Source organism: Leptosomus discolor, chromosome Z (genome assembly GCF_034619465.1).
Source record: "Leptosomus discolor isolate bLepDis1 chromosome Z, bLepDis1.hap2, whole genome shotgun sequence".
Taxonomy (NCBI): Eukaryota; Metazoa; Chordata; class Aves; order Leptosomiformes; family Leptosomidae; genus Leptosomus; species Leptosomus discolor.
In genome coordinates, this window is record NC_141419.1 from 18441803 (window position 1) to 18468126 (window position 26324).

The 26324-nt window shown below is 39.1% G+C and overlaps 1 protein-coding gene across 2 annotated transcripts in view; it reads left to right on the forward strand.

The window, feature by feature from the left end:
* The window catches only part of TDRD7 (tudor domain containing 7), a 42141-nt gene extending 19634 nt beyond the window's left edge, over positions 1-22507 (forward strand). The window contains exons 6-17 of one of the 2 annotated variants that reach the window (XM_086479114.1): positions 7123-7703; positions 11636-11822; positions 13380-13491; positions 14324-14526; positions 14671-14805; positions 15211-15216; positions 16472-16552; positions 16714-16848; positions 17193-17303; positions 18802-19292; positions 19597-19757; positions 22047-22507. In XM_086479114.1, the coding sequence (XP_086335240.1) occupies positions 7123-7703; positions 11636-11822; positions 13380-13491; positions 14324-14526; positions 14671-14805; positions 15211-15216; positions 16472-16552; positions 16714-16848; positions 17193-17303; positions 18802-19292; positions 19597-19757; positions 22047-22267 (2424 nt within the window). In that variant the 3' untranslated portion in view covers positions 22268-22507. Of the gene's footprint in view, positions 1-7122; positions 7704-11635; positions 11823-13379; positions 13492-14323; positions 14527-14670; positions 14806-15210; positions 15217-16468; positions 16553-16713; positions 16849-17192; positions 17304-18801; positions 19293-19596; positions 19758-22046 lie in introns of both variants that reach the window. The other variant, XM_086479113.1, reaches the window with a different exon arrangement.
* The last annotated feature ends 3817 nt before the right edge of the window (positions 22508-26324 follow it).

The following is a 26324-nucleotide window of genomic DNA, read 5'->3' on the forward strand; positions in this document are numbered from 1 at the left end:
TATCCCCTCTCTTAACAAACTGGTTACTATATACTACTACATCTGGCAGCTGGGTTTTTACTGTAGTGTTCAGAGTGAATTAAACAGGTCTTCTCAGAGAAGAGAAGGATTGCCATAGGTAACCAGTTGTATTCCTTTAGCAACTTTGGTTTTATCAGGTTTTTACTCTTAAGGAAGGAATTTCTATACCACGATTAAGCTGTGTGAAGCAAAAGCTATCATTCTAAATAGGGAAATGGACTTGAGAGAATAAAAAATTCATCTTTAGTTATGCATAATAGATAGTGTGTTCTTATGAGCTAGGATGTACTTTGCACATGGAGGAGACAATGGAGCAGGCTATCATGGCTGGTATATGCATGAATGAAAGCTTGCACAGTTTTACAGACTGTCTCCTGCAGATGAGCTGTAGCATTATGATAGGTTTCTTTTGCCATGCTTGTTGAAGAAATCAGTGTTAGGTCTGACTGGTTGCTTTAGTGGGTATCTCAGTGCTAGGCAGAGACACTAGCCATTTAGAATGGAGTTCAGTGAACAGTTCTGCCTAATTTTAGTTCTGCCTAAAATTTAACTAGATTGTTGTGTATAATATAGTACGGGGCAAAATACAGTTGGTATCAACCTCACTGAGAAGATTGTGTCATAGTATGTGTGCAAACAAGCCAGTCGAGAACACAAGATCCAGAATACCTTTACTGTCCAAACACAGTACTAGAACAGGCTGTAAGTCCATGCACCCGAAGCTGTCTTACTGATGAGTGGTTAGACAACATGATGAGCCACCAAATGAAGTCAGACTCCATTTGATAGCATCTTCCCTTGTTCCTGCTTTGCATACACCCTTGCAACTGCTTGTGTATTAATCTCGCAGTTCTCTGACCCTTTAGGAAGACTTTACTGCTTTGAGGTAAAAATTAATGCAGCCCAGAACTGCCAACAAAGGCATCTGCTGATGCTCAGTGCTGACGCTCAACAGCATGGGTTGTTACATTGGCTCAGGTGGCTTATTGCATCACAGAGTTTCACTTGTAACTGTGTTTTCAAGTCAAGAGTCTCAAAAGCACGAGGAACTGTGGGAATAATTATCTTCACTGTGATGTGCAAGGTAATGAAGTGGGAGGGCAAGGAGGATGGGCAGAAGGGGGCAACTTAAAGACGCTCCTGAACTTTGCATAGCTTACCACCCCAGCTTTGAGCTCTAGCTGAACCTGAACAAGGGACATCTTGTCAATATGGATCCTTTAGTATAAAAACAAAATAAAATACAAAAATATGCCCAGTATGACTTGTATTTTAACATTTCAGGTAAGTACAGAAGTAATGACTACCAGAAATAGAAAAGTTTCAGAGTCATTGTAGCATCTGAAAGTTTTAACTTCAGATGAAGGGCTGCAAGTATCTTCTGTATTTGCCATGGAGAATCCACCAAAATTTGCTGTTGTCATTGCCAGCCTGAATATCATAACTGATCTTTTCTGGGTGCTGTTAATGAAACTGACATACCTGTCAGGGTTGTTGACTGAAAATGCTATTAAATCAAAAACCTTCAGAATGATTTTGCCTTCTCTAGTATTGTAAGAGGCCTGCAATTTTTGAAGGTAGTTCTTACATTCTGATAAGTGCACTTCAATTGAAATGCAGAACTGAGCCAGTTCTTCTAACATTGCATAAACATTTTATAGAATCACGGAATCACTGAGGTTGGAAGGGACACCCTGAGATTATCTAATACAACCCCCCTGCTCACGCAGCATCACCATGGGCAGTTTGCCCAGGGCAGTATCCGGTCATGTTTTAACAACGGATGCTCTACAGCCTTTCTGGGAATCATATTCCGATCCTGTTCCTGTCCTGTTCCAACTTCCCAGTTGACGTAAGGTTTGGCTGAAAACAAGCCTTTTAATGTGTCCTTTTGGCATTTAGAGTAGGAAGTTAGGTATCGTAGCTTCCCATGCCAAACAATTGATTGCATTTTGGACCAGAATCTGTAAAAGTTGGAGTGGATCTGAAGGGTAAGCTGTAACTGGATGATGTAAGGAAAAGCTCTTTACTGTGTCTGATGCCACCCTGTGTGGTGGGGATATTTAGCCTTTCAAGAACATTGCACAAGTCTGTTTTTTTTCCTTAGAATTGCTTGATTTGCATGCATATTCAACAGCTTGGTAGCTTAAACTCTGTTGCTTTCAGAGGCAGCTACTTGGAAGAGCAGGGAGGAGTGGAGTGTCAGTGTTGAAGCAGCATCTCACCATTGCCTGGGGAGAGCTGTACTGTAAAATGACAGGCAAAACCAGCAGGACCTGGAGTTGTAGTGGCCACCTCTGACAGAGAAAAGATGCTGTCAGCCAAATGTACGGATGTAAGGTGCTGCTGATCATGGCCGGGAATACCTTCCTCACTGCTTAGAGCTGCAGCTTGCAGCTGGGAGTTGAACTTAATGTACTATTGAGGAAAGTCAGGTAGATGAGAACTGCCTTCACACTGAAGCCTTTGTCTATGGCTCCTGTCAGCAAAACATGTCTGTATGCAGTCTATGGTACGTATGCCATGGTAGCTAGCTTCTGTGTTGCATATTTAAATCAGATCTGAAAGAATTCATGTATCACACTTGTGATTAATTATTCTCACTGAATCAGAGTGATAGTTCTGATCAGAGCAGTCTTTGAGGACCTGTTTGATACCAAGAATCATGGAGCCAAACTTTTCCTATTTGCCACATATGATGAGACTCTGTCACTGTGTCCTGGTTTGGGCTAAATCAGAACTAATTCTGTTTTAGTGCTTTAACTTTTCAGTTAAGTCCCCTCTAACTAACGGCACTTTCTGAAACAGCAGCATGTTTTTCCAGACAGTGACTGCTTCTAGCAGTGATAAGGCCTGGTGTTTATAGTTCGTACCAAGGAATGGGATGCAGAGAGGCCCTTGCTTATACTTGTTCTTATGGCGACCAAGGTCACTGCTAAACCTTGTACTCCGTGTTGGGGTGCCGGGAGTGAAAAGGGTCGCACCTGCAGGGAGGAACGAACTGGACAGGTGACCCAAACCTGACCAACAGAGTATTCCATCCCATAGACGTCATATTCAGTATAAAGCTGAGAGATCACGAGGGTCTCGCTCTCTTCGTCTCTTCCTCTCTTCTTCGATGGCCGACATCGAGGAGGACTGATCTGTGCATCCCTGAATCCAGTGCCTGAGTCCAGTTCCTGTATCCCATCCCTGTCTGCTGCCGAGTCCAGCCTGGGACTGCCCCAGGGCCAGCCCTGCAGCGTCGGTGGTGATGTATCGTCATCAGGGTGGGGGGAGTTGGGTTTGGTATTGGTTTTGTATATATCTGTATATATTTGTATATATTTCATTTTTTCCTTATTCTTATTATTATCTTTTCTTTTATTGTTATTGTTCCATTAAAGCTGTTTTAGTTTTCTTTTCCAAACCGTAAAGTCTCTCTCCCTTCTTCTCTCTCCTTTTCCCTTTTGGGAGGGGAGAGGGGTTAGTAGAGAGCGTCTGTCATTCATTAGTGGCCGGCCCAGCCTCAAACCGTGACACACTGACATTAATTATGAGCTTCCACTGCATGTTTCCTTTTCCTACCTTGCAGAAGAATGTCACAAAATAGCCACATATGCTGGTTGTTGTGAATGTAACCTTGAAAGTGAAGGACACTTTCTCTGACTAGAAACTAATTTCAAGGAGGTGTGTTCTCTGCTTCCTTCCTGGAATGTGTTGATGGCCAGTACATGTGCTCTTTGATCATCACTGCATGCACAACTAAACAAGACTCAGTGTTATCAAGGTCATTCTGGGCATCGGAAAGGGGATCATTTCCTTTGATTATATACATTAGTGTAGTGGCTTACTTGCACTTCGTCAAGCACCCATATACAAAGGTTTTGTTCTAGCAACACCTACAGGAGCATGTCTGCCTTCATCCGCTCTCTATGTGTATGTCAAAAGGAGTGGGCTTGCTCTTCTTTTGCATTCCACTTCACTTACTCAGTTGCAGTGTCAGTATTTATCTTAGTATTTTTTTGTTTGAAGCTTTATTCTTTTGAGTGGCTGATTTAGTTTTTAGGAGCTTGCTCTATTACTCAGGCCCAGGACAAACATGTTTTTTTTTTTCTTCTGTAGAGTGACTTCAGTCTCTGTTGCCCTCATAATACATTCTGACAGCTGTTGGCTCTGCTTCGTGCTCTCTAATGGAGAGGGGACAGCAGACATGTTGTGCTTGCAAAGCAGGCCTGCCAGCCATACTAATGGGAAGTACCTTGCAGGCAAATCTATAAACTCAGCTGGAAGCCAAGTTGAGATATTTGTGCTAAAGAAAGGGTGGCTGTTTTGTAGTGCTGCTCACAAGGAAAGCTGTTTGTTGTAATTAAAAGTTTCTTTAGTGTTCTGCATCCTTGAAGGTGTCTTGGCTGTAGCACTGTCTGGAGGTGTTTTTTGCATCTTGAACATCAACTTCCGTGCAAGAAATAGTAGCATAACGATGTCCACCTGAGCTTATTTATACTGAAGTAAGTTGAAACAACTTACTGAAATAGCATTTTTCTGTCTTTAAATGGTTTGCTCAGTCAGCATCTACAGCCTCTTCAAAACAGAGCTTCAATGCCTAGAAAACCTCAGAGCTATTATGGGAGTTAAAGAGGCTTAATGGTCTCTGAGGATCTTCTTTCTTTAGCCTGCTGCCAGTCTTTAGGGTGTAAGGTTTAATAGTCCTGTCAGCTAAAATTTATTCATCTCTGTTGCAGCACTAGTTAAAAAGAGCTAGCTAAGAGAAAGAGTGCACAAAGGTAGACCTCCACATCCATCTAGCTTCTTTCAGGATGAACTGCCATACATTCCAACACAGCCTTCTCAAACAGATTGTTCTTCTGATAATGCCAGGTATTTTCTGGAGCTAAAAGTTACCTTGGCCAGTAATTTAAACGAATTCCTCAATCTTGTGCATGCCCACTTGAGACATCCTTATCAATTCCTTTGTATCTAGTATATCATTACCTGCCAAAGTGGTGTGCCCTGTTTTTTTTCTCTAGGCCACTTGATATGCTTTGGTCCCTTGACTGTATATTTTGTTTCATTTTTTTTTAACAAAGCTGCTTTCTTCATCTGTGGTTCAAGAGGCACAGTAAGATTCCTGATACCAGAAGGTACAAATGTAGAGTCTTCCTGTCCTGAATTGTTGAAGACATCTTTGATCCTTCTAAGTTACATGGCCAGACATGTTTTGTCATCTCTTATATCAAGCTGATTAGCAGAGATGCTCAAGAACTTGGTGAATGTACCACTGATACATGGAAGTCCTTTATATTATTTGTTTACATTAGATAGATATGTATTATTTAGTAAATGGATGTCTATAGGACACTACCTCTCCCCTCCCCCCAATTAAGAGGGAATGTCTCCTTGGTTTAGTGAGCGTACTTTGAAAGACTTTTGTCTTAAAGCTTTTGGACTCATTTGCATTAATTTGGGGAGCTGAGGATTGTTAGATAGGTTTGTTTGCCTTCTCCTGTTTCATTCTTGCAGAAAATACTACTACTTTGATTTTTCACTGGTAAAGAAGGATTCAGACATGCCACCACGAATGCATGAGAATTCTCTAATGTGGTTAATTTTTTTTTATATCTATGAAAACTATTTCCTTTGTGTCAGTTTTAGATAGCATGTGTGCTAGTGTTTGTGGAAGTTGACCAAGACCTCTTCCCAAGAACTGTTTGATAGCTTGCTTTTGCGCCAGTCTAGTCAACATAATGCACAGCAAGTGTATGGAAATGCACTTGTGTGATAACCCTTAGGTGGTTTTGCTGGCCCTCTCAATTCAGATCATCATGTGGCAATTTGGGCTGAGTGTGAAGAGGTGCACACTAGTTCTTGACACTGTAATGACATTTTTGTTGTTTTTTTTAATGTATTGTAACTAAGTGTTCTTGTCTTGTTTATGTTATCTTAATAATGAGTGACATGTATTATTTTTGTTATGTAAAATAATACTTAGTCTTCTTTATTATGCTTCCATTGTATGTTGCTAAGACAGAGCAGCAGAGAATGACTTTAGCAAGGTTTATAAAGTCCTGGTATGAATATCAATATCATAAAGGTAAATACTACCCCTGAGTAGTAGCAAGTAATTAAATTACTCAATGTTTTGTTCATTGATCTGCCTCTGAAAAGGACTTTGGTGTGATGTAGACCCAGGAAGCTGGTGAGAGTTGTTTCATCTGAAGAAGGAACATCAAGGCGGAGCTACATAAACCTTAACTTTATTGCAGGAGTTGTTCTTGCCTTGAGACCAATGTGAAAACACTGTGAGCTTCTGTCATCTCAATTCTACATAGATATTCCTGCTAAGCTGATTAGGTTGGTCTAGGATGAAACTACATAGCTTTAGGAAGTGGAATGTTATTGTGAGTTTGTTTCTACAGTTCTCAAATGGAGCTTTCAGTTGTGACTTCAGACCGTGTGAGATGCTTATTATTGAACTTAGCAAAGGGTAGAGACATATGGACTGGCAAAACATCTGGGTCTGGAGAGGGAGGCTGTGGGCATGGTTTAAAATGGCCTAATCAAATTTTTATGAAACTTATTATGATACAGAAATTTCTTCCTTAATTTCAGAACTTTTTAAAAGAAAAAGTAATTCCGTGAACATGACAGCAGATAGCCTTTACAACACTGCCTGACAGATGTCCTTTTGTTTCTGAAGTATGCAATCAAATCCGCTTTCCCTCAGTAAACTGAGACAGAAACTTTTGTTTATTATATGCTTACCTGTGTGGAAGATTACGGGGTGGGATGGTTAATGTGCAAAAGACCTAATTTTGTGGAGTGTGTCATCATCTCCTGATTGTTCTAGGAGAAAAGAAAGACTATACTTCTTTGGAAGCAAGTCCGAGTTGTATTGCATAGATTAGATATTTGCCCTGCACTGCTGTAGTCATATGTGTTTCAAAACGGAGGAGTAAGCATTACAAGAAATACTACCCTGTAGTAATTGCCTCAAGCTTAGTTCCTTGTGGATGTCCACTTCAAAGTCTGTATAAAATGCATGTTATAAAAAATTAATTGGCAAAATTATTTAGACTTAGAGATGGAACTGATTATTGACTCTACTTTTTGTTTTCCAAGGTGGAGAAAATACACAGGGGTGATCAGATGGATGGGCTTCTTTATCCTGCTAAGAAAATGCCAACAATAGCAAAAAGTGATACAGAGCAAGAAAAGGCATCTCAGAATGTTACCTCTTCAAAAGCAGACCCTTTATTAAAACCAAATATGGAGACCACGCCTGCATCACTTAGTAGTGACTTCAAGCAGAAAGTTGTTAGCATCTTGCTGAAGTATTCCAGTGGTCTTTGGGCTAATGCACTTCCCAAATTGTACCAAGACACTTACCAAGTAAAATTTCCAGAAGACATTCTAAACAATCTAGAGTTACTCTCAGATGTATGTGTAGTGGACTATGTATCTGAAGTCCCCAGAAAGGCCATCCTCTATGCTAAACCCCAGAGAGGCATTGATGAAAATCTGAATGTCACTGACAAAGTCCAGAGGCATGATGTTGTGAAGGCCACAGATGAACAACAGTATGAAGAATCCAAGGACCAGTATCCAGAGAACATAACTGTTCCTCCTCTAATCATTCCATCGGAAGGATCTGTGTCTGTCATGGTGTTAGAACTGAAAAATACTAACGAGGTCCTAATTAGGCAAGTTTGTACTTCAGAATCTATTTTTTTGCTTTATTTATAAATCCACATATTCATACTGTGCAGGTCTGCCATAAGAGAACAGATGAATAGGAGCTTGCAGGGCTTTGTTACTTACTTATTCTGATAATGAAACTTAAGAATCCTTTTGTTTATGTGCTTAAATGGATATTTTCTGAGACTTTCTGTGCTGAGTTATTCAGTTCTATGATTAGCTTGTCTGAGAATCAAAGCAGATTTGACTTGCCATTGGAAGACTTTTTAAAATAACCCTACTATAAAACGTAGGAATATTCAGATACTGCATACTTATTAAAAATATTTTTTACTTCTGTAACTGACTGTCTACTAACCAGGTGTGAATTGAGTGTGTTCAGATTATACTGCAGTTTCCACTTCTGGGGACAGATGAGCCTCCATCCAACAATAAACTACTACTGCATCTTGGTTTGATTGCTAATCAGCCCGGCCTTAGAAGACAGTGTAAGAAGTGGATTGTAGTGGATATCTTCCGTGTGTTACTGTACTTCTTCAAGAAATACCGTGATAAGCTCTCTATACTTCATTGTTGGAATAAAACACAGAAACCCTAGCAGTTCTTTAAAACTTAAAAAAAAAAAAGCGAACAAAAAATGCCAAACATTTTTTAAGGAGGATATTTAATTTTGAAAATGACTTCAAGCCTAATCTTAAAAATTTTTATATGTCACTTCAAAGGATTAATTGAGCAACCGTGTGGTAATGTACTATATTGACAGCTCTCTGTTTTTTTTTCCCACTAGTTTCTGCAGTTTCAGCTTTCATTAGATAGTTTCAGTCATTTCTCAGAGGTCCTGATTAGGATCAAAATATGTCTGCAGTTTACTTACAGATCCTTTCGCTATGAAACACTGCTCCTCATTGCTGGTTGGCAATATTCAACACACTGGCCTTAAGGCTGAAATTTTGATATCCTTTTTCTCTCTAGCTATCAGTGATGTATTGGAATACTCAGACTTGAACTTTGTTTATGTGACAGTCCACCGTTTTAGTTCCATGAAGTCAAGGCCTCTTCATGGCTGATAACCTGTAGTGAAAATGCCCACTTGGGCATTATGAAGAGAAATTCTCAGTCAAGAATGTTGCCATCTTTGTTTTAGCTGTTAGCACCATTCCTATATTGTGCTTTTACTCAGATAAACTTTTTTTTGTACATTGCTTATACATTTATTTTGTATATTGGTCTTACCACAAAGCATAATTTAAGGCAAGGTTTTTCACCCGTCATTAACATCTGTACTACCTTTAGCTGGACTAGTCAATCATTTTAGCAAAGAAGACACAGCTGGAATTTGTGAGTGAGCCTAAGCTTAAAAAAAGAAATCACAGGAGGAAGAACTACATCAAAGAAAAGAAAGGCTTTATGGTTTAGGTTGTTCCTGTAGAGCGCTGTTTGAATTAGTCTAAGACATGAAATATTAGGAAAAGGAATAGTGCCAGGAAAGACAACCAATTTAAGACATGTAATCGTCTGTACACAGAGATACTGAAACAGTTAGACATCATGCATATTGCATGTTTTGTATTGGAAAGAGCAGGAACAAATTTATCTGCCTCTTACTTCCAGCTTGTGATGCAGGTGGGACTTAACTCTGCAAAACTTTTTCCTTCTCACTGTACACCTTTTAATTCTGGCAGTGTTGATACCTTGCTGTATATGTAGAGTAACAAATCTTATCTTTCTAATCTGTTATTTTAAGGATGGTTCCACTAATTATTTGTGGAATGCTGTAAGTCCCCTGGATTAAACTACCATATGAGGAGATAAGGGTGATTATGTTAAAATATCTGTAAAGCAGCAGTTCCAAAATTTTGCACCATGGTTCTTGGACAATATTAAAGTTTCTGAAATTGCCAGCTCTGTGTAGGTACATGGTGGTGATTAGCGGTTTCTTGGCCCTAGATGCAGAAGTGACTACTTAGGGTTATCTGTGTATTTCATGGGCAAGGTAATTTGGCATTAAGATGAAACCAGCCATGAAGGGAGTAGTTCTTTGCCATGACAAGAAGATATTCATGTAGACATATAGGAAGGAAACAATGCATGGACTCACCTTTGACATGCATGTGCTAGCACTCACTTTCTCGTGATCTGCACAAGAACTGTGTAGCGGCTGTTGGTTGATGACGATTTTTGCAGCATCAATAAAATCAAGATTCCTCTTTCTGTCTTGGTGATGGAGCAGTATCTCTTCACTTTCTTGGTATGTGGCTAAGTGTTGTTTGGCTGAAACCTTTCAACTGCAGTACTAATTAAGACAAAGCTGGAAGGTTTGGTGCTGTTTCAATTTTGAGACATGGTACAATTCTGTAAGAATTCTGAGGCAGTCAGAGTGAAAGTGAGGTGATAGAAACACTCCCAGATATTTGCTGTACATCTGCAACAGTGTGATTGAAGGCAGAGGTGATACACTAGGTGCTATGTTTGAATTCTCACAAGAGATACTTATCACCTTTTATTCTCAACTGCCTTGAGTTTCTGTTACAGCTCGGATACTTTTTTTTCCTCTTCTTGTATCTTTCTGAATAGACAAAATTTTATCGTTTGTTTGATTGTGGAAACATATCCCTCTGTTCCTTTCACAATGGAGCAGCAAGCCTTACTTGAGTTGGCTGCACTTGAGTCTAAGAATGGTGCAGAATGCACACTTGCAGTGTCAGTGCCACCTGCACGTAGATTAGTCTCTAACATACTTTTTTGAGGTTGCTTTCCAAGATTCTTTTCTAAAGAATCTGAAAAATAATTTTTCAATTGGCTTTGAGCAGCCAAAAACTTCTTCAGTGTGATACTCACCTATTACCAGAAAACAGCGAGGCAGAAAGTTCTGAAAGATTCTTCTACTTTCTGTTAAGATACTCCTACTATCTGTTAAGTATCTTTATGAAACAAATGTTAAGAAATAAACTTTTAAGTAGCACATACATGACTGTTGCCCTACTCTATGTCCATTACGAAGCAGATGAGTGCCTATGTAGAAACAAAAGGGCTGACATTCTGAAAAGCAATATATACTTGGGTGGTGATGTAGCAGGCTGCCTTTAGGAAAATTAGGGTTCCCTGGAATGTGATTAGGTTTAACTTAATCTTTGTAACTCAGTTAGCGTAGTATGTCATAGTACCATATCTGCACTAATCCTGGGCATATAGCAGACATTCAGAATAAACGTAGGTTTTTATAGGATGATAATCTAAACTGTGGTAGAAATGAGCAGTATTAATCACTCTGTGAGCAAGTTAAAACAGTAGCTACTAATACAATTCCTTTTGTCTGACTTGTTTCTGAAGCATTCAGAACTTCTTATTTGGAGTTTTCTGTAAGTTTATATATTAAAGAAGATCTGTGCAACACAAACATGTTTTAGTATGAACCATTAAGTCAGCTGCCTAGTATCAGGATTATTCTGAAGGCCGAGCATAAACAGCACATTTTGACAGCTGATTTGTAAAATGATTTTAGATGCCTTGGTTTTGATTAACCTTAATGAAAACCTGATTAAGCTGGTGTTTGTTAATGACAGAGTAACCTCAGATGATGTATTAGTTCTCTTTTATACTTGGTCCCAGATACTGCTCTGCTGTTGTGGTGAAATTGCTCTGCATGATGTAATAATCAAGTAAGAGCTTTTCCTAAAAATCTGATTGAGCATGTTACATTATACACTGATGTACCACATTTAGCTGTCAACAGAAGTACTAAATTCTGTGTCTGTTACTTTTCTATAGCTCTGTTAATGGGAAAAGAATTTGGATACTGATGTGCTTAGAAAATATATATATCCATAATTTACTCATATTCATATGTGCATATAAATGTACTTAGGTTTTTATTCAGCTTTTTAAAGTTACATTCTAATTCTTGTGGTGTTTGTTCTTTTCTTGTAAAATACTGTAGGTATGTGGGCAAAGATTATTCCTCTGCCCAGGAACAAATGGAAGATGACATGAAAGCATACTATAGTCAGAATAGTACAGCGTCGCTAGCTCAATCTCTGAGCATTGGGCAGCTTGTTGCAGTACATGCTGAAGAAGACGCCTGGTTGCGTGCTCGGATAATTTCTCTAGAAGAAAACAGAATAAAGGCAAGCAATTATTTCTTTTGGTACTTGGAGAAAGACTTGAACCAATCTTTTTAGATACATAGTCAACTCCTAAATATGCTGCACTAGCATTCTCTCCTTTCTTGTCCTGAAGTACTTCTATTATCGCTTATATAAGAAATTAAGACCTTTTTAAAAATTATGTGATTGCCAAAATTAGATGATCTTTCAGGTTTCTTTTCCATGAGTTTTGGGGTTTTGTTTTGGGATTTCTATGGGGCTGGACCCTTTAGCACTTTGGTACTAAAAATGTGCCTTTGATAGTCTTGGGAGGAATGGGTGTAGTAGCACTGTTTGGAATGGGACAGGGGAAGGGAAGAACAAAATTCATTTGCTGGTAGATCTTATTTGAAGACTTGCATTGAAGTATGCCTGACATGCGCTAAACAGCAAGACAATGAGAAGGACATACTTATGTTCTGTTGCGGGCAGATCTGGTATTCAGGGAGCTGCATGTAGTGTGCATTTTAGTTAAACCTCTTTGAAATTGTTTAACTCCTCTGTTGAACTGTTCCTGGGTCAAGCAGATTCTTCTTGCCATCTGGAATGAAACTAGAACATAGGATAGAACTGTAAAAAAAGTAAAACTTCTCAATTATTTCTTGCCTAGTCAAACATTAATGATACTTTTGTTTGTTTGCTTCTTCCCCCAGTTAGGTGACTTTTTACCCAGGTCTGCTTAACATACTTCTAAAGTTGATCCATTTCATAAATATTTAAATAGCACACCTGTGAGAACTGAAGTTTTTCTGAAAGTTAGTGTGATACCCTTCAGATGGAACTTGGAGGGGAATGTCAGAACTTGGTTTTGTGAAAGACTGTTGGGTTTAGAGAAGTGGCAAGGACATTGGTAGCAAGCTTGCTTCTAATTTCTCTCTAGCTAAAGCTATCAGCCAAAAGAAGGCTACTGCTTTATTGCAGCATCTGCTGATTATCTTCTGACACAGTGTTCAGACTCCCTTTTCAATGTTTGTTATACAGTAAAAGTTGTAAAAAGCCCTGTCAAAGCCATCTTTCTCTCACTTTAGCTCCAGTTATTTGCTGCTCAGCAGTTTCCCTACTGTTTTCCTGCATTTAATGTGGTATTTGTTACTATAAGCATAACTCAAAATTATTCTCTTAATTCTGTAAAAACAAAAGGCAAAACACAGAATGGCACTTAAGTGGTGTTTGACTTTCCAACACTTTCAAAACTTTACAAATAAAAGTTTCCACATTATTACATTTCTTCACATGGTTTGAGGTAGTATGTGCTGAGTCCTTCCAGCACTGTTTCTATTAAGAGTTGAGATTTTGTGGAACAGTTGGAGAGGATGGTTTTACAGAGATCTTTAGAAGAAGGCTTTCTCTGAAAATTTTGATCGTTCAAGGAGTGAAACAAACATGAGATTAATGGCATTATATAGCACTAAATTAGTGAAAAGCTATTTGTCTGTGGCTGCACAGAGAACGTGGTAACTGAATACGTTTTCCCTAGATTCAACATATTTACAATTATATTCATGATCCTAATGCTTTTATTCCCTTTTCCATTATCAGGTATGCTATGTTGATCATGGCTTCAGTGAGTTTGTTGAAAGAAACAGTGTGTACAAACTACAGAAACAGTTCAACTCACTTCCATTTCAAGCTGCAAAATGTAAACTGGCAGGTAAGAGAAAGACAGTGTTGACTATACAGCTTGCTGTTGCACAGTTTGTGAATTGAAGCATCTCAGTCTGGGAGTTTTGATCGTTGTTTGTGATAACTCTATGTATGTTAGATTCTGTCCAAGACAGCTAGTCTAAGCAGACACAGGAAGGCATGGACAGAAGGAAAAGGAAGGAAGCAAGGATGTGATGGAGAGTTTTATGAAGAAACCTTGATATTAGAAGACCTTTATATCCAGTAACTCTGTAATGGAGCTTAGTTGTTTCTGCACTTAGCTTGGATGTCTTTGTCGCTTTAATGTATGTGAGCCTAATGTGTGAAGCGGTGTACTAGCACAACTTCTTTTTCCACAAATGAGGCACATCTGTTATGGCCAGGTTGGGCAGTATTCCTAAATATGGTCCTACTTAGTTATTTTAAAGTGATCCCTCCCTTTCAGTACTTGCTTACTTGCAGACTTTCTAGACTCTGCTGGGAATTATTTACCTTCCCAAAACTGGTAGGCATTTCTAACTTCTAAAAAATATTTTATTTTAAAGATATAAAATTGCCATGAATGAGCTTTTGTTTGTTTGTTTGTCTGTTTTAATACTTGATGCATTCCTTTTTTCTCTACACATTTGCCTCGACTCTTTCTGAAGAGGATTTTTTTTTGCCCCTCAAAGATGGCTTTCTGTGTTAAAGAGGTGGAAATTAAGCAGAATGCAAATAAGGGTACAGTACAACTTTCCTGCTATGTAATGATTCTTGGAAAGATCCTGTTGTGAACACAGACTTGGTTATTATTTTTCCCTTAATACAGTGGTACATAAAAAGTATGGTGTCTCTTACAGGACTGGAAGTCTTCTGTGATGATCCTGTCCTAGTAAAGACAGTGGAATCACAGACATGCTCCAAGATATTTGCTGTGGAAATACTGGAAAAGAGTGATGTTCCTCTTCTTGTTCTCTATGACACTTCTGGAGAAGACGATATCAACATCAATGCTACTTGTCTGAAGGCATTGTATGACAAGTCCCTTGAACTGCACCTACAGGTACTATTTTCCTATTTCCTTCTTAATTAAGTAGAAATCATGGACTGCTAAGGTCTTGGATGGACCAAAACAGTACTCAGAAATTTGCTGAGTTTGTGTGTGTGGATTTTTTCCTCCTTTCTTGTCAAAATCTTGCCATTGCAGGTAGATGCACTATATACAAATGTAAGAGTAACCAGTGTTTTCTCTGACGGAAGTCTGTACTGTCAAGTGCCGTCTAAAGGTTTGTCCAGACTTTCTGAAATCTTGCAGAAACTAGAAGACTACTTCCATTACAAGGTAGGTTCTGTGGTGAGAGAAATGATGAAGTCATGTAGCCTTTCTTCACGATGCATCAGTCATATACGCTATAATAATATTGTATAGGCTATTATTATATAATAATAATAGTATAGGCTATAATTCAAAAGGCTATAAATTCTCTTGCTAGTTTTTTGGGGTGCATCCTGCAGTGTGAAAAGTATCTTTTGATGCTTTCTTGTTCACAAGCTGTCTCTAAGGCTTCAGTAACTACTTAAAACTTTCCTTGAATACTTAGAAAAATAACAATATGGCTTATAATGGGAATGGCAATGGAAACTGCATCAGGTTGGTATAAGGCTTGTGGAGGTACTGCCATATTTTTTTTCCTGGAAGTTTTACTTACTTGATGGAGTTGAGGTTCACAAACAGCCTGGTCCACAGCATATCGTGCAAAGTGACAGTAAAAGCAGTGTAACCAAGGTCTGTTCTTTTTAGCCTGGCTTCCTTGGAGATTTGATGGCTTTGGTCTGATCTGCTGCATATCTTGTCCTTGTACCCCTAGCTTTTGAATGTTGTGGCTAATTTCAACTAGAATCGATGTATGTCAAGCGTTTTCAAAAGTCTTAAGTTGCTTTACAATAGGCATGTGGCAGAGAAGTCTGATATTCTACCAGCTATTTACAGACACATGCAACAACCCCTACTACACTCAAGAGAATTCATACGAGAGAGAAGAAATCCTAAGAGAATCTAATTTGTTCAACATTCAACTAAGCCTTAGAGAATCCGCCATGAAACGCAGATCCTTGAAGGTCCTGTTAGAACTGCTCCTTGTGAAACTACTCTCTCAGTGTTTTTAGGTGTAGAAGTTGAGCTCTAGACCTGTTGTGGAACACACACACCCTCTGGAAATACTTTATATGGAACATGTCTCGGTTATCAAGATTCAGTTTCAAGCAAGTTAAACACTGAAGGAAAGCATATAGACCTCAGAAAGGTTTAGCAACACAAAGGCCGGTAGCCAGACAGGTATTTCAAAAGTTCAGATTTTCTGGAGGGAGTGTACATTAAGCTCTTGTTGCTATCAAAGAGAGACCTTGACAATCAGAATGTTTTAATATCAGTCTGTATATGGGGGTAAAAGAAGCAATCTAGACTTTGCAGCTTATCTCAAGGTTTTATTTTGCCAGAGAATTTAAACAAGCTAAGATGCTGATGGGTCTTCAAATGGAGTTTCTTCATGGTTTTTATCATTCTGGTGAATGTCACCCCTATGAGACTTTCATTTAAGTCAGTAATAAATTTGGTTTGTTAAGTATCTCAACAAACTATGTATTCTAGAATATAAGGTAGGAGCTTCTTCAGTTGTCTGTCACAGCTCTAAACTGCTCTTGCTTTTCAGAACATTAAAGTAATGACTGGTGATTTTATATTCTATTTTTCTAAATGTGGCTTTTTCCCACTGGAACTTTATGTTCTATCAGTTTCCCTGTATGATACACAGCTTGGAATTAAAGCTTTACTGATTGGGGAAGCTTAAAACAACGTGATAAGAAATGCTTCTGAGGCTGGAAAGAGACTGTATACTTGAAACAGAGTTTTTGTTTCTCAGAACTGTTTATTCCATGGTAGCTTTTGAAATGGTTAGTTGAGTGCCAGATAGCACCATGCTTTTTAACTTCTGTTTTTATATTTGCAGCAGACATCTGAGTTTAATGTATCGCTACCTTTCTGTGGCAAAATCTGCTTGTTTCCTTCCAAAGGAAAATTGGCACGTGTAGAGGTAAGAAGTATTCAAAGAACAGTTACAGGTTTTGCACATGTAAATGGCACTTCTTTTTGTTCAACAAAATCCGAATCCTTAGTTTCCATGAAACTTGTTACAGTGTATGTGTCACCGTTGTGTTTTTAACCTCAAAATTATGCTCTTGCTTTCTCTTTCAGATAAGAATTATTCACACTAGACGAGCCCTTGATGTGCAATTCATGGACACTGGAACAGTTGCAACTGTGAAAGTGTCAGAGCTTAGAGAAATCCCATCACAATTCCTGAGAGAAGCAATTGCAATACCTCCACAGGTATACAGACATGTTAAAACTAACCTATGCTAGATCTCTTGGCAGTGTTTGTAGTGCTGCTGCTTCAAGGTTTATGTAATGGAATTTTGTTTTGTTTAATAGCATGCAACACTGAAGTGTATTTCATTGTGCATCTTTGCCTGAAATAAATCGTAATGTAGTTCTATGTACCGACAGAATGTTCCGTATGTGTAATAGTACTGGTTTTGCCTGTGCCTCTGTCTCTTTCTGTTTGTCGTATGTTATTGAATCTGTCAGTATTAATGAAGTTTCTGTGAATAGGAACTTGTGGACTAGTTTCAATATTACTTAATTATACCTTGTATACTTAATTCTGTTCTTAGGCTATAAAATGCTGCCTAGCAGATCTGCCTCCTAACACTGGCATGTGGACTCCAGATGCTGTACTGTGGCTGAGAGACACTGTAATGAATTGTCCTGAATTTAGCATGAAGGTAAATAGTCAAAATGCCTATGTGGAGATCCATAGGTGTGTGGAAAGAGTATTGAAAGTACAACTCTAGAAGCTGAAGCACTCATCAAATTGATTTTTTTTTTTTTTTTAAATTATTTTTTAGTTTAAGAGAAGTTTAAAAGTTTGTAGCCAGTTCTTGGACATAAATTCTGTACAAAGTCCTTTTCTTAGGACATGTGGCATAAAACTTGCTCGCTCAGACCTATTAGAAGCTTCTCTTTTCCCATCAAGAATTTACCAACTGTCACATTAGCCTTTCACATTTTGCTGTCCCAGTCCAAATACGCAGCTAGAATTATTTTACTAACTGATAAGAAAGAAACACAGTTGTTAATGTTTCACCACATAAAAAGATGCAACTGTTGAGTTAATCTTAAATTATTTTTGTGCCTTTTGTGAGCATACCTTTTTCTCCTTCTGATCTTGGAAAGCAGCTTTACTTTTTGTTTGCTTTTTCTACTTCAGTGTCATTTATTGTATACTTAATATTTCTGTTATCTTTGAGATAGAATTATTTCCAATTGCAATGTATGCTGTCAGGTTTAATTAACTGAAAACACCTTTCTAAAGGAAATCTGTTACTAGCTACAGACTGAACAAAGCTGACTTCCTCTTAAAAATCTGATTCCACACTGTCAAAGCACTTTGAAAAAGTGTTTTGTATCTTTCCTTTATCTTTTTGCTTGCTTTAACACTGGAGACCATGTGGTTAAAACGTAGCTCCTCTAGTCTGGGACTTAATGACTGTTCCATCTGACTTTTCTAAACATCCTTTTCCAAGATAGTTTGAGTTTGGTACTAATTTTTGCTTTGTTAAATAATAGATGACAGATGTATGCTTTAATTGTGGAAAGTTTTTGTTCCTGGTTAGGAAAATCAACAGAAGAATCTGGACAGAAATGTTATCTACTTTCTCAAATTAAAATTTCAGTGGTTTACTGTCAGTAATGCTAGCATATCTGGCATTAAATAGGAAATAGTTTTATGTCAGTGCTTGAAAATTATGCATGATACAAACCTGGAAGCTTTTTTCATCTTTATTTTTCCCCATCCTTGATTTACTAGGCTCATCTCCCATAATGACAGGAAGAGAATTTTGAAGGATTAAGTGTTAATATTTAATAATATTACTTAGTTGTTTAGATCTGTATGGACACTGCCTACTGTTCTCCTGAAAGCTAGAATTGTACATGCAGTACTGAAGCTGGACCTGTTGGGCACAAGAAAACTCAATTTAAGCTTTGTATTTGCTTTACAATAGTGGAATAGCTGCAAATGCTCTTTTTTGGTTGCTGTGAGTTGCTTACTGTCCGATAACTTCATTGACATATTTGAGAGAACCTTGAAAATACTTCTCTACATATAGAATGCAATGAACTGTTGCTACTTTTCTCTTACAGGCTTTAGTCTTCTGTACAAAATCAGATGTGGTTTTAACAGTTGTTAACTGGAACTTAAACTGTATTTTGTTTTCCAAGGTGGTTAAACAGGATGGTTCAAAGGGAATTCCACACATTTACTTGTTTGCTCCAGAGAATTTCCCAGACATGGATCATAGCATCAATCGACAGATCAAAAATGCAGACTTGTGGAAGCATCAAAGAGATGTTTTCTTGAGTGTTACACCCAGTGGGTCTAGCTCCACAAAAGTGACAAGTGGTGCTGTTTCAGCTCTACCGTTAACTAGTGGAAGGCTGGAGAAGAGTTTCTCTGATACAGCCAGAGAACCCAGCAGTGCAGCATCTACCACTGATATGCCTCCACCTCTACCCTTGTCAAAGACTGGTGAGCTCATGGACGTCTATGTCTCGGTGGCCTGCCATCCAGGTCACTTTATTGTCCAGCCTTGGAAAGAGCTACATAATCTGGAAGCCCTAATGGAAGAAATGATCTTATACTACAGCAGGGCGGAAGAGAAACCTGTGAACATTGAAAAAAACAAGTTCTATGCAGCTAAAATTGGAAATCAGTAAGTAGATGCTTAGATTAAAATCAAAATCTTTGAAGGCAAGCTTAGCTCTGCTTTGTCCACATTGTTAACAAGGTGGCAGATGTCCAATGATAACTGAGAGCTTAAGGGAGTAAATGAGGTTGCAGTGTCTTCATGCTTTCAGACTGTAGTTGGATGAGTTGATTTCTATCCAGATAATACTACATCTGGGAAGCCTGAGACATGTTGGTTAAGTTCTTTTGGTCATGTATTATTTTTCTGGTGTCTTGACAGTGTATGAATACAAATTGAAATTTTCTGTTCTTGTTCTCCCCTTTTTTAGGTGGTACAGGGTCATAATAAAAGGAATTCTTAGAAATGGGTTTTTGTCTGTATATGAGCTGGACTATGGTAAACATGAGTTTGTCAGCATAGAGAAAGTACAGCCACTCATGGATACCTTTAGAAAACTACCTTTCCAAGCTATAACAGCTCAGCTTGCAGGTAAGTAGTAAGCATTTACAATTTTTATTGTTAAAATCTTACATCAGTGGGGATACGAAATGAACAGAAACAGTAATGAACAGATAGGAAATGAACAGTAAAGTGGACAAAGCCAAAAGTTAGTGATGTAATTGTTTTGCTAATGTAAGCATATACCTGCTCGGAAAAACATGCTTAATGCATGCATGTTTATGTCATCAAAGTAGCTCTGCTTTTCTTCTTGACATAGGCAGTGATGGTTCTGTTTTGCTTATTTTAATGCAGCACTTTCAGTTACCATGTATAAAAGTGAAGATTACTTTAAGTTTCCCAGCAGCTGCTTTTCATTGTCATAAATATTTATTATTTTATGTGTGTGATATCCAGTATGCAAAGGACACAGGGAAATCAAAACTAAATGGTTTTTGGATCCTTAAACATAACCTATTACGAAGTATGAAAGTTGCATCTGTTGTTAAGAACTTACATTCTGATTATCCTAATCTACATAAAGTTGGGAACTAGATGCTGAGTTTCTGGAGACGTTTTTCTTATGTATCTTGCCCCTATTGTAATTTACTGTTTTCCAGTCCATATTTGGAATCCAAAGTTGCCTGAAATTTATTGGTGTTCTCAAACAAACAAACAAAAACTTGACAAGCGGGGTGGGGGCTTTCAACAGACTTAAGTAAGATTAATTTCCTTGAGAATGTGGCGCATAGAGAGTGTGCATACATCTGATAGAATTAAAAAAATAAAACTTGATCTCTCCTTGCTGTCTTTTCTTTCCTTTTCCAAACTTTTCTTTCATTTCTGCATTGCTTTCAGATGTATGCGTCTCTTCTTACTCAGTTGCTGCTTTCTGCTGCTGTTTGGCCAGCACTAGTCTAGACTTCAGTTACAGAATATGCTTGTCTGAAGTTACAGGCCACAGAGTTGCTGCTCTGAGCTTAAGCTGCCTTCTGTGGGTCTGCTTTCCTGCATAGTTCTTCACATAGCCTGTGACCTTGGGGGTTGCTTTCAGCTAGTGATGATGGATGTGTAACTGACAGGCTGGGGTCTTATGAGTACAGTGCTGAAATGAAGCTAATCTCTAGCTGTGTCTGTCTACTGAGGTAGTACAGGATCCAGCTGAGCAAGCCTGCAAGTCATCCATTTTTCCTGCTTCACAGAATCCCAAGTAGCTAGTTAAGTTGGCCTCTGAGCTGCTTCATATTGTCAAAGCAGGCCAGCTGAGCCCGGAAGACCGGTAACTATTGTCTTGCTATTCTTCCACTTTTTTCTCTCTTTTTTCATGTCTGCCACCTCTCAGTCTCTGGTCTATTACCTTGTAAAATCCCGTTTGCTTCCGCACCAGCCTTTCCTAGCATTAATTACCCTTTCTTAACTGTTGATGAACTGTTGACTTCTCATTCCTTCTGTAACCTGCAAGGAGCTGTGTTCCTGTGTTGTCCTGTCCTGTCAGCAGCAAGCTGCTGCTAATAGTAAAAGCAAAATGTTGTCACTTTGCCGTTTTGCTTCTTTTATCTGTAAGTTGTTGTTTGGTATTCATGCATGATATTTTAGCCCTTTGTGTCTAGAGGCTGTACACCAGCATGGTTTGGGGACACTGAATTCCAGGTCTGCAGGAGCCACTTCGCTCTTGGTGGATTCAAAATTCATATTCAAAAACCTGTTTGTGTTCTAGCATCGCATGCCTGAACAGACTTCACTTTGTGGGATGCTGCTCTCAAAAAAAAAAAAAAAAACAAACCAAAAAACCCACAAAAAAAAACGAGCAGCAGTTGTGAGGCATTTCGGCAGCATTTTTCTTGGTTTCTGCTCTATGCAGATCTAGTTTGGGACTTGAAGGTTTGGCAGATGTTTTAGTAGCCACTGCTGCTTTGAGATGAAGAGAACTTAATCTAAAGCAAGGCCAATAGGACAAATAATTTCAGCACCCTCAGGCAGAAGACTAATAGTTTGTTTTGAAAGGATCTTTAGTTTCATTTTTGTCATGTTCCCTAATATGCCTTGGTCATGCATGGCAGCTGGAATTACTCAGTGAGTCAGTGCATTTGCCTTTCACTTCTGCAAACTTGTCCATATCTTTAGACTTCAAGAAAAAATAAATGTTCTAGTGTCTGTAATAATTAAGCTTGTTTGTGTGGGAGATGAGTAAGCTTGTGTTTTTCTAGTTAAGCTGCACTCAGTAGCACTTGAACATCTGTTTTCTAAAGTATTTATACTCCCTCCACTTCTTTATAAACTTAATCATTCAGATTGATCTAGTTATAAATGACCTTCTGTTTTACTGTACATTTGTCCTAGGAGTGAAAAACCAGCAGTGGTCAGAAGAGGCATCAATAGTGTTTCGGAATCTTGTAGAGAAGAAACCCTTGGTGGCACAGATACAGGCAGTTAATGAAAGCACTAACTCTTGGGATCGAAAAATAGTGACTTTTCTAGTGGACACATCTCTTCCGGAAACAGATATATGGATTCATGATTTTGTGTCTCAAAGTCTTGTGGAATTTTCAAAGGATAATTAATCACTACTTGTGAAATGTAGCAGCTCAGATTCATTAGCAATAAAATAAGTAACAAGCTTTGAAGAGAAACATAACTACTACATGGCCTTGAAGACATGAAGGTGGTAAAATTAAAAAATCTGTGTTCTGTGACAAGGATTTAACAAGTTTGGGTTCTGTTGACTTCAGTTGACTTTCCGAAAATTGCACTTTGTTTACCACTGTAATGCTAGAATGTTTGGGTGAAAATATTAAAAAAGTTATTTATCAATAAAACAATGTTGACTTTTGTTCTTGTGATCTTTCTCTACTTTTGGGGGTCTTTTTATCTCATGTCTATTACTCAGAGGCATTACTCACAGCCATTACTGGGTACTACTCCCTTTTTCTTTAACTAGCATTTTTATTACTTGGGGAACATGGAAGCAGTCCTCAATATTTCTGAATTTAGTGTCAGAGACATGCATTTTTGGTGAGGTTTTCCCTTTTCCTTAGCTCCCTAAGAGTTGAATAGTTGAAAGTGCCTTGTTTGGGAGACTGCATTTGTGGCGCTTAACTTTCACAGAAGTGTATGCACTTTGTGTGCTTACTAGTCTGCTTGCTGTTCTTTAGCAATGATAGCACTTTTCTGAATTCTTCACTCCCCTCCTCACCCCACCCCCTTGACCGGCTGCTAAATTCAAGGCATTCCTTTCCCTCTTTTTTGATAGCTCATTTTCCTGTATGCTTCTGAGAAACTTTCATGGACTGCTGCTGCCTGGAGACAGAAGCAAGCAATGTCCTATAAGCACATGGATCAGTGCTTAAAGTCCTCTGAACACAGTATTTTTGGCCTACTTTAGAGCCTACTTTATTTTTGGCCTTAGAAATATTTAGAGGACATGTAGACATGATTGTATTTCGTAGTCTGCTGGGTAGATTTGAGTTTTCTTGCCGTAGTCCCTTAAGACAGTTAAACACAGTATTAAAGCTTTACACAGTGAATGCCAGCAGAAGGAATTTTTCTGCTCTGCTTAGCTATATAATCTTCGTCGTAATACAGTAGCTGAGCTAAGAAGTTCTGCCAGCGTGCTGTCTGCACAGGTAAAGGAGACTGGACAGAAAGGGAACCATGACTTGAAAGGTGCAGTGCATATGTAACATTAGGATGAGAGAAAGAAAATACATGCAAATATTCTGAGCAAACAAGCTGTTTAAGCATGTAAGACATTTGCATCCTCTTAGTCTAATTCTGGTGTAATTCTGGAGAAGGTCTGAGCTAAGCAGCAAGGAGCCCTCTTGGAAGTCTGGTGAGTGTGTCTCTGCCTGGACCATACACACATAGCAGAGCCCTTATGAATACAGCAGGCAGTAATAAACTAACAAACTGCTAATCTAATGCAAATTGCTAGATAACGTGGTCCTGTCCATATTTAAGTATGCTGAGGTGCTACTCATAAATGTGCTTGTTGAGAGAGAAGTTATATTAATGCCCAAGATACTGTATTTTTCCATATTAATCAATTTCTCCATCTTCAGCTGCCACTGCAGAGAAGGTGAAGAACGCAAGTGACAGAATCAATGTGATGATAAACTGCTGTAGGATATGCAGATGTTTCCTTCTGTGTGGGACTGCTTCTGAGCCTGAAAATCTGAATGGTGCAGGTCACTAGGATGAGACGAGCACTTTCCTGCGCTCCTGAAGACAGAGTTTCGGATGTGTCTGAGAGCATATGCCATCTTCACCTGCAATCTTGCAAAGTTTGATGCCTTGTTAATTGCAATGGCATAGGGCATTTTGCTGGAACCGTTTTGAATTCAGGTTGTATGAGAAATGTCTATGCTGTGTTTGCGTCCTTTGAGGCTTGGGGACCTGCCGTTGGCCAAGAGCTGGTTTGCAGCTGTGAACTGATGGAGCAGGCTTCGGGACTCGTAATGTTAGGGGACAGAGCCTGGCAGATGTTGAAGAGACTCAAGATGCTCTTTGAGCTCTCTGCTCCTTCTGGAGTATGCCTCACCCTCTCCTTGCTTGTCGGTCTAAAAAGTCCAGATCGGAAGCAAGGACGATATTCCTAGTGTCGTGCATTTGCACAGCTCAGTACTGGAGTTCACATAGGCAGCCTTCTACGTTGGTGAAACAGAGCATGGTCTAACTGACCAGCAAACGCGAGAGCACCACTGACCATGTGGTGAATCGTTGTATGCATGCACTGAGCGTATGCCCAACCCTGAGTTACTGACACAATGCTGTGTTCAGTTCACGCACTGCATCCAGGGGCTGCACTAGGATGCCTCCCCATCTTCATACCCTCCATACAGTACCTCCCCTCTCTTAAGTAGCCCCTTTAGGAGTCCATTACACTACAGGTACTCTGCTGTTACTTAATTACTTACCTACCCTCTTCTTAACGCTGCCTGTGATTTCAGTTGCAGAGCTATGATTTTACACCTGCTTTTAATGTTACTTTTTACCCTGCTGACCAGTCTGTAAGATTCATTTGCTAACTGACCTGCTAGTGCCATTTGAGTACATTCCATGCTCTGGCTTTGAAAAACGTGCAGAAGGTGTTGGCTGTACACAGTATTGAACAGTTTAAGGTTGTTGAAGTTCCTGATCCATGAAGTAGTTGGCATAATTAGTAGGTAGTAGTCTGCTGTCCCTGGGAGGCATTAGACCTGCCTGCTCTGTGTAAGCTGTTAATTCCCACAGAATGTTGCGTGGATTTTAACCTGAGTGTTTCAGCAGTCTGTGTCTGGGGTTTGTGGTGAATGGTTTCTCTGCTTTCATGAATGCATGATGCCTCACCAAGGGTGCTTCCACAGCAGGTGTCTGAACCGATCAGGTGGTAGAGTTACTGTTTCATGTGATCTCTCCATTCTGACAGCCGTTAGAAAGGCCTCCACAGGAATCCTGCATGCGGTTCTGGGCACTGTCCTACAAGAAAGATGTGGGTTAATTACAGAGAATGCAGATGAAAGCAAGAATAATGAAGTCTAGAAAACGTAGCTTAAATGGAAGGATTTGCAGTTAGTCTGGATAGGAGACGGCTAAGGAAGAGAACACTTTCAAAAGTTTTCACTGATAAAGAATCTGTTTTTACATGTAGGGAAAATGAAACATGTAAGGGCTTGAGTTCTGGAAAGGTTAGTTTCGGTTAGGTGTCAGGCAGTCTTTCCAAAGAGAGGGGGAAAGCCTGGAAATTCACTGGAACTCCAGTTCCATTATAAATGCCAAAACCAGGTAGGATGTACCTGCAGACGCCCAGCTGATCCTACCTTGGGATGTGGAGATGGAGTGTGTAATTCTTGGGACCCCACCGAAGATAACTTGCCATCCAGAAAAAAGGAATGCAGCATTGTTAGATGTATTCTGTGGATCACTGTGAATTTTATAAACTGGAAAAGGAGCGTTCATTACCTAGGGAAAACAGATGACACGGTAATAATTAAAAAACAAAGCCGATCTCTTACTTTCCCAAGGCTGCGAACAATAAGCACTTTCAAACCACCTCTTTTCTTTTTATTCCATCTCAGCTGTATTTTGTTAAGTTTACAAAGTTTACCTGTTCTCATCTCCCAGCGTGTTCACCCCAGGTTGTTTTGAGGAATTCTGTTTCAACAGAGAAACGTGAGAACCCTCTGCCATCCCAAAATTAGTTCTTATTTCCAAGATTTCTACTCCTGGACTACTGTTTCCTCATTCAGGGAGACTTCTGTTGCTCTTTTGTGGCTGTGCTTTTACCACACTCATCTTTTGTTCTCACCACTGCTGTACACTGGGCAAACCTTTGAGAGCCTAGATTCTCATGTACTGATTGCGTTAGACAAGAAAAGTGAGGAGGAATGATGCAATGAAAAAAACCTTCACTTTAAACCTTCATCATGCCCAAAAGCTTCTTTTGTGTTCTTTCGCTCGTTGCTGATATTTTCAGGCTGGAAGTCTTGAACAGGAGAATTGTCCTGCTCTGCAAGGTTAGAACGTGGCTAGGGCAAGAGGAGCTTGTGACCTGAGTGGACGTGCTTCAGGCATGCCAAGCCATTACCTTGAGAGCTGTTTTGAAGAGGGGCTTAGGAGCAGTTGGAGTTAGCAATACTTGGT